Below are 12,116 nucleotides of genomic sequence, written 5' to 3' on the forward strand. Positions count from 1 at the left end.
TGAAATGAGGGAATGTTGAAATAAGGGAATGTTTAAATGAGGGGATGATGAAATGAGGGGGATGTTGAAATGGATACAAAGATTACTTTGGAAGTTTTTTCCACCAAAAACTAAATATCAACTGATCGACCTGAAAGTACCAGAAGGGAAATAACTTCCTTCAGATCACAGGAATACCTGGACGTATCGGAGAACAATTACATAATATTTAATTAGCTGAACATTTAAGTCATGGAAGAGTCGATGGCAGCTCACATTCAGTGTTTTCACAACTGGAGATTCATTCTACGTGAGTTAATAATGAATATATTTACAGTAGAACTAAATACAATTTGTAATTAGTTCCTAGATACAAAAGAAAAGAGTTGAAATCAATGGGTTACGAAACACAAACATATTGAAAAGTGACAAGTGACATGTAATTGTGAGGCAGCAGTGTGAAGTGCTGCAACAGAGGGAGGTGAAGAGAACATCTGCAACAGAGGGAGGTGAAGAGAACATCTGTAACAGGAAACTGAGACAAAACTGAAGCAATGAATGGCTGTAAACAAGGCAATAGGAACTTGATGCTAACTGACAACAATGTACTGACAACAAAGTGTTCTACTACATAGTGACAGTGTTATACCAAGAATGTTGCTTGAAGTGTCTTGACTTGTTTCATTGGGTTGTTGCCGGGCATCTGACTAACATGGTTGAGCAACAAGCGAGACATATCCTCGATCTTTGCCTGTGCATTTCCAGCAATGGGCAACAGCTGAAAGAGGAGAGATGGGAAAGTGGACCAGGCACTAAGCAGGCAGTCAGCCAGCCAGTCAAGCAGTAGCAGTTGGTAAAGGATTAACATCCTTCATCCTTCATCAGAAAGTCAGTCATCAATCTTGATCATATTGTCACTATTCTTCATCAGGCAGTCAGTCATCAATCTTGATCATATTGTCACTATTCTTCACCAGGCAGTCAGTCATCAATCTTGATCATATTGTCACTATTCTTCACCAGGCAGTCAGTCATCAATCTTGATCATATTGTCACTATTCTTCCTCAGGTAGGCAGTCATCAATCTCCATCATATTGTCACTATTCTTCATCAGGCAGTCAGTCATCAATCTTCATCATATTGTCACTATTCTTCCTCAGGCAGTCAGTCATTAACCTTAATGAGGAGTATGGATCCTAAATCAGAGAGCCAGACATAATGAATTTCAGTTTGTAGGTCTTGCACAATCAATCAGCAAGTTGGTGAATGTAGTTTCATGAAGTTACAATCTCTCAGCTTTATCATAGTGACCAGAGATGCCAACCCTAATTAAAACTTCGTAGTAATCAGTGGGGTAAAAGCATGCATTGATGCTAGTAATGTAGCCGCACACGCAAGCCCCACTATTTAAAAAACAGGTCGATAAAGCTCAAGGTGAGGTGAAATGGGGTTTAACATTGTGTCCAAGATTATTGCACTTATATGGCGACATGAATGCATGTGTGTGTGTGGCTGCTTGTACTAGTTCGGACTGATGCCGATTTATAGTAGAGATATATAGTAGAGTATAGTAGAGTAGCTCACTGAGATACCATGCCGCAGTTTAACATGAATACCCCACTCAGACACAGTATACTGACTCCGAGCCGACCAGTCCTTGTTTTAGCCCCTTAATGCCGAGCGCCAGACAGGGTAACAACAAGTACCATCTTTTAACGTCTTTTGGTATGACGCGGCCTTCCCTGTACCTGTACCTTCCGCTCTCCGGGCGGACACTCTACCACTAGACCATGGAGGCAGTCCCGATAAAGCTCAAAATAAGCAGCAAAAATGACTTCGCTTGCGTGTGTATGGTTAAATTCGACTAAACCTCGAAAATGAATATTAATCCATAAACATAGAAAAATTGGACATCAACATTGAAAGAGTACTTGAAAAAAGAAGTTCCATAACGGCATGTGACAAGCTCATCAGTGACATACATCGGGGCCACATTTCAAACAAACATGTTGTATTTTGAATAACTTTTGTAATTATAGATTAGGCTATAAATCACTTAAGAAAGCATATAATTCAAGCTGTTGTGTGGTGGCAAGCCCTACAAACCCCATGTCCTTTTAATGAGGTGACAGAAAATGGCACCGGAAAGGCTGCATTCATGCCGAAACACGTGGTCAAAGCTCCACACATTTATAAAATTCATCATGTTACAATATCAACTGTTGTTTCGAGTTTCTAAGAATTATCAGTGTAAATGCAATTAGGTCCCTATAGAATGCTTCACATGATCGGTGCATTAACAATTTGCTCTCCGGGGTATTTTACAAATGTAAATAATTTTATGAAAAAAAAGCCAAAAATCGTACGTTTTGGCTCAAAAGCATAAGGGTTGGCATCTCTGGGTGACCAGTCAAATGTCATTATGTCTTCAGCAGCCAAGCTGGTCAATATTGTAATAAGATCAGAGCTGAAAGTTGGTCTTCTCAGTCAATCAGCCATCCAACACTATCCAAGTACTATGAACACGGAGCAGGGTGACTGGATCTTCCAGTAATCATCATTCTACATTAATAGCTCAGGTACAGACATGGAGTCGTAGATTAGTCAGTCAGTCATGAACAGTCACCACCAGTGAGTCAGTCTGCCATGCAGGGCACACACACACAGCTGCTGGAGGATAGGAGGCTCCCATTATACAGGCTTTCTTTTTCTGTTATTCTAAATGATATAATTTATCGTTTGGAGCAATGATGCAAGGAAAGAATAAATCAGCTTGAAAGCCATAGCGGTTGGGATGTGGCCAAACTCCAGCAATTGTAGACATACCCAAATTACCAGACAACAAACGTATCTGTACAATCTCAGCATCAGACACAGCTTGTTGCCACGGAAACCGTGCATGTTACGAGAAACCTGCAAAGAGGAATTTACAACAGGAGGGCTCATGCAGTGAAAACAGACTCTTCCGTCGATCCAATCGGAGACTCAGGACACTTAATGCCGGACTGGGATGAGGGCTGAGCTTCAACACAAAGGCCAAGGACAGTCAAGTCTGTTTTCACATAGAGAGCAGGGAGGCGTCACCAAAGCCGCTCTAGTCTACTGTCAGTTTGTTGGCAAGTTGGGAAGTGGGCCATTAAGACTTACACTACGGAAGGAAAACAGTTTGGACATATCATCCAAGTTGGCACTTTTGTTATGAAACGGAAGTAACTGAAACAGAGATGGCAAGTTTTCATCTGTGTAAGGATGAGAAGATGAAAACATGAGCTAAATCCTCCGCAACTCATCCTGACAAGGGATGAGTACTGGCCACTGCAGACACAAAGAAGGACTTCTAAGCATCAGGAACCATTCTCCAGTTGAACGGGACCAGTAATCTCGCACTAGCAGGGGGTTATATCAACAAGAGATATGTGATATGCAGAAATGGCAGTGTTACATGGTAAGAGGAATTCCAGATCAACGTTATGTCTGAGGTACAAATTGCTACTCTGCCGAAGTCTCCTACTATGATTACTATGTTGCCTCAAAATGAGTAGGTTAGTGAAGATTAGTACTGACCATGAGAGAGGGAAACCCACACCACGCCCAGGACATGCAGGGTGTGTGGTAAGTCGATTCACGCTACAGGTCACAGCTCTGCAGAGGATGTCATGCCCTTAGAGATTTGATCCACACCACCCCATATCATGGACAACTGATCAGAGGTACCCAATTGTCTACCAACCACCAATGCCCCCTACATATACAACCAACCAATGTCTCGAACACTAGAGAGTCAACCAATGCCCCCTAAGCTAGACAACCAATCATTGCCCCCTACACCGGACAACCAACTAATGCCCCCTACACTCAACCAACAACCAATGATCCTACACTTGACCAACAACCTATGTCCCTCACTATACAACCAACCAATGCCCCAATACTAGACCAACAACCAAGGTCCCCTACACTAGACCAACAACCAATGCCCCTACACTAGACCAACAACCAAGGCCCCTACACTTGACCAACAACCTATGTCCCTCACTATACAACCAACCAATGCCCTAATACTAGACCAACAACCAATGCCTCTACACTAGACCAACAACCAATGCCCCTACACTTGACCAACAACCTATGTCCCTCACTATACAACCATCCAATGCCCCAATACTAGACCAACAACCAAGGTCCCCTACACTAGACCAACAACCAATGCCCCAATACTAGACCAACAACCAAGGTCCCCTACACTAGACCAACAACCAATGTCCCCTACACTAGACCAACAACCAATGCCCCCTACACTAGACCAACAATCAATGCCCCAATACTAGACCAACAACCAATGCCCCTACACTATACAACAAACCAAAGTCCCCTACACTAGACCAACAACCAATGCCCCTACACTTGACCAACAACCAATGTCCCCTACACTAAACCAACAACCAATGCCCCTACACTTGACCAACAACCAATGTCCCCTACACTTGACCAACAACCAATGCCCCTGACACTATACAACCAACCAAGGTCCCCTACACTAGACAAACAACCAATGCCCCTACACTAGACAACCAACCAATGCCCCTACACTAGACAACCAACCAATGCCCCTACACGAGACAACCAACCAATGCCCCTACACTAGACAACCAACCTATGTCCCTACACTAGACAACCAACCTATGTCCCTACACTAGACAACCAACCAATGCCCCTACACTAGACAACAAACCAATGCCCCTACACTAGAAAACCAACCTATGTCCCTACACTAGACAAACAACCAATGCCCCTACACTAGACAACCAACCAATGCCCCTACACTAGACAACCAACCAATGCCCCTACACGAGACAACCAACCAATGCCCCTACACTAGACAACCAACCTATGTCCCTACACTAGACAACCAACCTATGTCCCTACACTAGACAACCAACCAATGCCCCTACACTAGACAACAAACCAATGCCCCTACACTAGAAAACCAACCTATGTCCCTACACTAGACAACCAACCAATGCCCCTACACTAGACAACAAACCAATGCCCCTACACTAGAAAACCAACCTATGTCCCTACACTAGACAACCAACCAATGCCCAATCACCCCTGCATGTCCTCCGTGGAGTTGACCGTGCACCCACAACCAGCATTGCAATCTCAAACCAAGATGCTAGGACATATTCAAGGGCAGCCACCACCTGCATTCTGATGCTTGTGTTAGCAGATCACCATGGCAACAGTCAAACTGTTAGATATAGGCCTGTCACCCATGCTAACTAAACTCACCATATTTTTGGACTTATTAGAACTAGATTCCTGTATAAAACAGAATGTCATTAAGTGTAGAACCCAAATTCATGTCATAACATTGATAAATGTACATTCATGATACATCACAGGTGACTATGAACAGTTTGTTACTTAGACATTGATCAAGAGGTATCGTAATTAAAAGCTCATGATATCGAGGTATTTCAGTTATGAGATTCTCAATGTGATAGTATTTACATAAACAATCTGATGATAATTATGGTAGAATTATGACAATATATGTGTGTTGTGTTAGTGACGTACCTGTCTGGGATCTGAGAGTGGTGGCAACACCACCGTCTTCTCCATCGTATGCATCACTATCCTCCACAACTCCTACAACAAAACAATCAACTTGAGAATACAATGTAATTCTCTTAGCATGTGTTATAGGACATAAACCCCATCTGATGTAACACCAACATAAACAGATATACCAGCCTGTGTTATAGGACATAAACCCCATCTGACCTAACACCAGCATACAGAGATAAACCAGCATGTGTTATAGGACATAAACCCCATCTGACCTAACACCAGCATACAGAGATATACTAGCATGTGTTATTATAAGGGTAACACTATTTTTCAGGGCATTATCATTTGCAGATGCTCAAGGTCTTCCATTAACTGTCCGACGAAGGAGGGCAGTTGAAAAGACTGAGGGCTTCTGCAAATGATGATGTCCTGAAAAATGGCCTTACCGTTATTACAGCTAAAGTGGATGGAATTTGTTATCAAATAAAAAGAAACAAGAATATCGGTTTTGAAACATTTACTGCAATCAACACAAATGTCACTGACCAAACTTTACAAATATGGAAACGTCATAGAACAAACCTGATGACGTCACTATTGAACATGACGTCACCTATCACTATCCCTAACAACAGGCCTGATAATGGACCGTCGTCAAGCAATATGAGGGCATTATCAAGTTACAGTGGCCCGCTCATTTTTGACAACATGGGGGCGGTTTAATGATAATTTTATCCATGTTAGCTATAAATGATGTTAACCACCTCTGACCTGTCACCAGTATAGTTTTCCAAAGTAGGTACACTGATGTTATTCCAGTTATTCAAGATGCCTTAGCTTTCCAAACAAGAATAACATCCATTCTACTCTATACCATAATTTCCCAACTTATGACAGCAATAGTGAGAGGATATATACTGTATTGTGTGAAGAGATGGATGGAGAGAGCTACCTACCTTGAGCAACCTCTTCAAAACGGTCTTCTCACACACTTGTGCAAACATGGACAGACTGCCAGAGGAGGGAAGGAAGCACATGCATAATTACAAGCAGACTACCTGGCAACCACCTGGCACATCACGACAATCATAGCGCTATCTGTACTTCAAGGCAATCATTGGGCAAGTCCTTCTGGACAGGGATAAGAGGAGTACTGAGGGCAATCATTGGGTAAGTCCTTCTGGACAGGGATAAGAGGAGTACTGAGGGCAATCATTGGGCAAGTCCTTCTGGACAGGGATAAGAGGAGTACTGAGGGCAATCATTGGGTAAGTCCTTCTGGACAGGGATAAAAGGAGTACTGAGGGCAATCATTGGGCAAGTCCTTCTGGACAGGGATAAGAGGAGTACTGAGGGCAATCATTGGGCAAGTCCTTCTGGACAGGGATAAAAGGAGCACTGAGGGCAATCATTGGGCAAGTCCTTCTTGACAGGGATAAAAGGAGTACTGAGGGCAATCATTGGGTAAGTCCTTCTGGACAGGGATAAAAGGAGCACTGACTGAGGGCAATCATTGGGCAAGACCTTCTGGACAGGGATAAAAGGAGCACTGACTGAGGGCAATCATTGGGCAAGTCCTTCTGGACAGGGATAAGAGGAGTACTGAGGGCAATCATTCGGCAAGTCCTTCTGGACAGGGATAAGAGGAGTACTGAGGGCAATCATTGGGCATGTCCTTCTGGACAGGGATAAGAGGAGTACTGAGGGCAATCATTGGGCAAGACCTTCTGGACAGGGATAAGAGGAGTACTGAGGGCAATCATTGGGCAAGTCCTTCTGGACAGGGATAAGAGGAGTACTGAGGGCAATCATTGGGTAAGTTCTTCTGGACAGGGATAAGAGGAGCACTGAGGGCAATCATTGCGCAAGTCCTTCTGGACAGGGATAAGAGGAGTACTGAGGGCAATCATTGGGCAAGTCCTTCTGGACAGGGATAAGAGGAGCACTGAGGGCAATCATTGGGCAAGTCCTTCTGGACAGGGATAAGAGGAGTACTGAGGGCAATCATTGGGCAAGTCCTTCTGGACAGGGATAAGAGGAGTACTGAGGGCAATCATTGGGCAAGTCCTTCTGGACAGGGATAAGAGGAGCACTGAGGGCAATCATTGGGCAAGTCCTTCTGAACAGGGATAAGAGGAGTACTGAGGGCAATCATTGGGCAAGTCCTTCTGGACAGGGATAAGAGGAGCACTGAGGGCAATCATTGGGCAAGACATTCTAAGCAATTATATTGTTACTGATCAGGGCAATCATTGGGCAAGTTACTCTCAGCAGTGAAAATATAGTACTGGGCAAGTAATACTTAGAGCAATTATTATGTAAATAAACACTACCATGTTAGAAATATGTCTTCAGAATAAATTTGGAAATCAACTTTTGTCATTAATGCTTTTGGATTTGGTAACATTATATAAATAGTTAATCCGGTTAAGTTGGTGATAATTAAAAAACCATCAAATTAAATGATGAGTGAATGGCTTGAATTAAGAATCAACAGAATGATGCATGTTGTGAGTGTTAAACATGAAGGGTGTTGTGACTGATGATGGCGGATTAGCAGGGCATCTAGGACCTTGAAGGCATCTGGTAGAAGTACAGCAACGTATTACTGGCATTGATGTGCCTGAACGGTGTCAACATTAGTAGATGTTATACAAGCAGAAACAAAGTTGTAAGGTTAATGTCAGTATGTTCAGACCTGTTAGTCAATATAGTCAATATAGTCTGGTTAGTAAGTGAAGGCTGAACTATCTAGCACCAATACTGTGCCCAACTGTTACTACTAGTGTCTGGCTCCATGGTTGTTCCTGGCTCGTGCTCCCCACTGGGAAGTTCAGTCACCTGTGACTCCTACTTCAAACATTACCCCAAACATGCCTATATATAGTAGGGCTGGGACGATACACCAACTGTGAGATCCGATACATATCACGATACCTTGCTCACGATCAAATACGTATCACGTTTCCTAGTTCACGATCCGATACGTATCACATTTCCTTGTTCACTATCTGATACGTATCATGATACTTGCATGTGCTCTTACCTGTAGTGCGTAAGCCATCTTTTTCATAGACAGGAAGGCCAAATACCTGGCACACTAGCAATTTACAGTTGGCAGTGTCAAGTATGGCACAATGGATGAACATATTTACGTTTTCACTACTAATTTTCACTACTACTTAGTGCTTGGTGTAACAGCCATTAAAGTACACATTTAAGGTACTAATTGATATTTTTTACTTAGTGTGCGACTGTGATCGATACTTGTAGAGAAGATGCATCAGTGTGTCGTCCCACCACTAATATATAGTCATTACTATTCCTGATTCACCCAAGTTTCTCCTGGTTACTCTAGTTGTGATAGAACTGAAATGTAGATGTTTACAGTTGCCATGGTTTTCACTACAGCTAAGTGTTATTGGGTGTGTTTCGATGACAGGAGGCACCAGTGTTCCAGTGGTCTGAGGCACCATTCACTGTGTAGCCCATAGCAATGCTAGGAACCACTGACAAAGGGTCAAATCCCTGAACTACCCTGAACCTTGGTCTCACTATACCCATTTTCCTTGGGATTACCAAAAGTTGTTTATCATTTTGGAAATTGCCTGGTCATGCTAAGTCATGCTGTTAACACATCTAGCCAAATATCATCAGAAAGGAAGAACCAGACTGCATGTAAACTTTAATGTAACCATGTCCTTCCATTAGCATATATAGTTGAGTGAGTGAGTGAGTACGGTTTTAAGCCGCTTTTAGCAATATTCCAGCAATATCATGGCGGGGGACACCAGAAATTGGCTTCACACAATGTACCCATGTCGGGAATCGAACCCGGGTCTTCGGCATGACGAGCGAACGCTTTCACCACTAGGCTACCCGACCGACCCATATATAGTTGAAAATGTCTCAGTAAAGACACAGCATCCGACCAACCCTTACAATGAACATAGTCAGCAAGGACGGTTGTGGAACCATCAACTCAGGGAGTAACTGTTGGACAGACTGGAAGTTTAGTTCTACAGTTCTTAAATGAGCAAGAGCACTTATACATGCGTTACTTATACCGATATCATGACATGTAAAACTGTAAAAATGAATATATGACTTCATATTCTATTCAAATTCAATTTAATAAAAAAATTATTGCAGGGGTTTGAGAACCCTGATATGTACACAGATGAGCATGTGTATCTCACCTTCCGTCAAGGAGGTCCATGAGAGGTCGGAGGACTGCGTCTGACTCCTGCTGGATGCTGGTCCTTTGGCTGGGCTGGGACAACGACACCTGCCCTGCTCCCTTCACCTTGGACAGCAGCTGGCCCAGCTCAATCATGCTCTGCTGGATCTGAGGCTCCAGACTGGAGGAAATACACATACAAAATTGGCTCAATCATGTTCTGCTGGATATGAGGCTCCAAACTGGAGGAAATACACACACACTATTGTCTCAGTCATGCTCTGCTGGATCCTAGCCTCCAGACTGGAGGAAATACACACACATAATTGGCACAATCATGCTCTGTTGCATCTAGGCTCCAGACTGAAGGAAATACACACTCACTTATGTCTGTGGGAACTAGTGGTCAAAAATATTGTCTGACTATTTGCTGTTTCTTTTCTTACCTTTTCTAAACAAGGTATTTGATTCATACTTAAAGGCTGGGAGACCTAAATTATCACATGACCTTAATACAATGGAATCCTTTTGGTCAAAGTCAGCAGTACGACATCTTGCAAAACAGACAACAATTTATTCAAACAAACATTGTAGTGCTCTATATTGTTACACAATGCCTACAGCCAAGGCCTTTATGACATGAGATCTTGATGGCTACCTTATGTTCCTGACACTTGATTACCTCTGAAGTTTGATGAAGGCTTTATTTATATGAGAGACAATGTCAACCATAATCACCCACCTCTTGGCAAATATGCTGCTGAGGTCGTCCAGGACGCTGTTGAGTTTCTGCTGGAGCTCCTTCAAGATGCCGCCAGCCTCAGGATCCAGTTTCTCCCCGCCCATGGACTCAAACACTTTCTCCAGCTGTACCCGCAACTGCTGGATGTTGTTCATCAGGATGCAGGCCTGGGGGGACACACATGCTCTCAGATATAACAATCAGCAGCATAACCACTCTACCATTGCTGGACATTTCTGGGGGTAGCAATCTATCTGAGAATCTCCACAAGGTAAAAACAGGAACAAATTGTAGGAAAGGTTTAAGATTATGCATAAAATATAACACACTTTCTGTCCATCGACACAATTGTTCTTGAGTACATACCACTTTCTGCCGGTTTGTGTACTTCTCAAAGTCCCTCCTCACAATGTCTGCATAGGCTAGAAGGACTTTATTCACAGTCTGAAAAAATATCAAATGAAGGTTTGTACATCTATCTACCTGTGTTTGAAATCTATGACAGCTATTGCCTTCTCTATGTAGTAGAGTCAAGGAAGGGACAGTTGGTACAGGTGTCACCAGATGAGATCAGAGATTGGACACTTGTTACAGGTTTTACAAGAGTTGAGGTGAAATTGGGTTTAACGTTGCGTCCAAGATTATTGCACTTATATAGCGACGTGCATGCACGTGTGTGTGTGTGTGTGTGTGTGTGTGTGTGTGTGTGTGTGTGTGGCTGCTTGTACTAGTCCGGACTGATGCCAATTTATAGTGCTAGCTCACTGAGAAACCATGCCGCAGTTTAACATGAATACCCCACTCAGACACAGTATACTGACTCCGAGCCGACAAGTCCTTGTTTTAGCCCCTTAATGCCGAGCGCCAGACAGGGTAACAACAAGTACCATCTTTTAACGTCTTTTGGTATGATACGGCCGGGGATCGAACCCTGTACCTTCCTCTCTCCGGGCGGACGCTCTACCACTGGACCACAGAGGCGGTCGGTTTTACAAGATACCAGATCAGATCAGACTTAGTAAATCATCAAATATAGAGGTGGCAACAGTTCATGGACACATAATAATCGCAATACAACTCACTAACTTATTGTCCGACTGTAATGGGGCAATTGCTGATACCAAGGTAGACAATTGTTGGGGGTTTCAAAATTGACCATCACGTAGAGAACGTCTTGCTCAGTCTGAACCTGGATACTATTAGCTTGACGACAGGTTCAGTACTACCCCGACACGTTCAGCAGTAGTCGGACAATTAACGTGCTTTGTATTTTTAAATTGCTAAATACATGAAAACAGTTGAGAAAGGAGACATTGAAACATACACTTCATTATTAAAATGTCTTATCATAAATGGTTATATTTCAGACATTTAGCTTAATGTAGCTGTCGTATGTACACATCTAAATAGAATTATTGCAACGATATATATGCAAATATAAATTTCATTTCCATCTTATTTCATAAATCATGCCTCAAGTGATATTATTTTAAATATCATTATGTGCAATGAAAAAAAAATCTGCAATGTAAAGAAAATCATTTATTGATTATTTAAAAAGAAATGTCCAAGTACTCCCTTACCACTTTTTTTTCATCGAGGTTGTATCTGGACATTGCTTAAATAGTACTAGATTTCCC

The 12,116-nt window shown here is 42.7% G+C and overlaps 1 protein-coding gene across 4 annotated transcripts in view; it reads right to left on the reverse strand.

Annotated features, from left to right (window-relative positions):
• Positions 1–12,116, reverse strand: part of LOC124123945 (protein unc-13 homolog B-like) — a 212,886-nt gene that overhangs the window by 15,199 nt on the left and 185,571 nt on the right. For all 4 annotated transcript variants that reach the window (XM_048394578.1, XM_048394571.1, XM_048394596.1 and 1 more), the window contains 6 exons: positions 10,843–10,920; positions 10,477–10,643; positions 9,754–9,915; positions 6,511–6,565; positions 5,561–5,632; positions 629–757 (listed from right to left, as the gene is read on the reverse strand). In XM_048394578.1, the coding sequence (XP_048250535.1) occupies positions 629–757; positions 5,561–5,632; positions 6,511–6,565; positions 9,754–9,915; positions 10,477–10,643; positions 10,843–10,920 (663 nt within the window). The remainder of the gene's footprint in view (positions 1–628; positions 758–5,560; positions 5,633–6,510; positions 6,566–9,753; positions 9,916–10,476; positions 10,644–10,842; positions 10,921–12,116) is intronic.

Source organism: Haliotis rufescens, unplaced genomic scaffold, assembly GCF_023055435.1.
Source record: "Haliotis rufescens isolate VD_foot unplaced genomic scaffold, xgHalRufe1.0.p SCAF_1, whole genome shotgun sequence".
In the NCBI taxonomy this organism is placed as follows: Eukaryota; Metazoa; Mollusca; class Gastropoda; order Lepetellida; family Haliotidae; genus Haliotis; species Haliotis rufescens.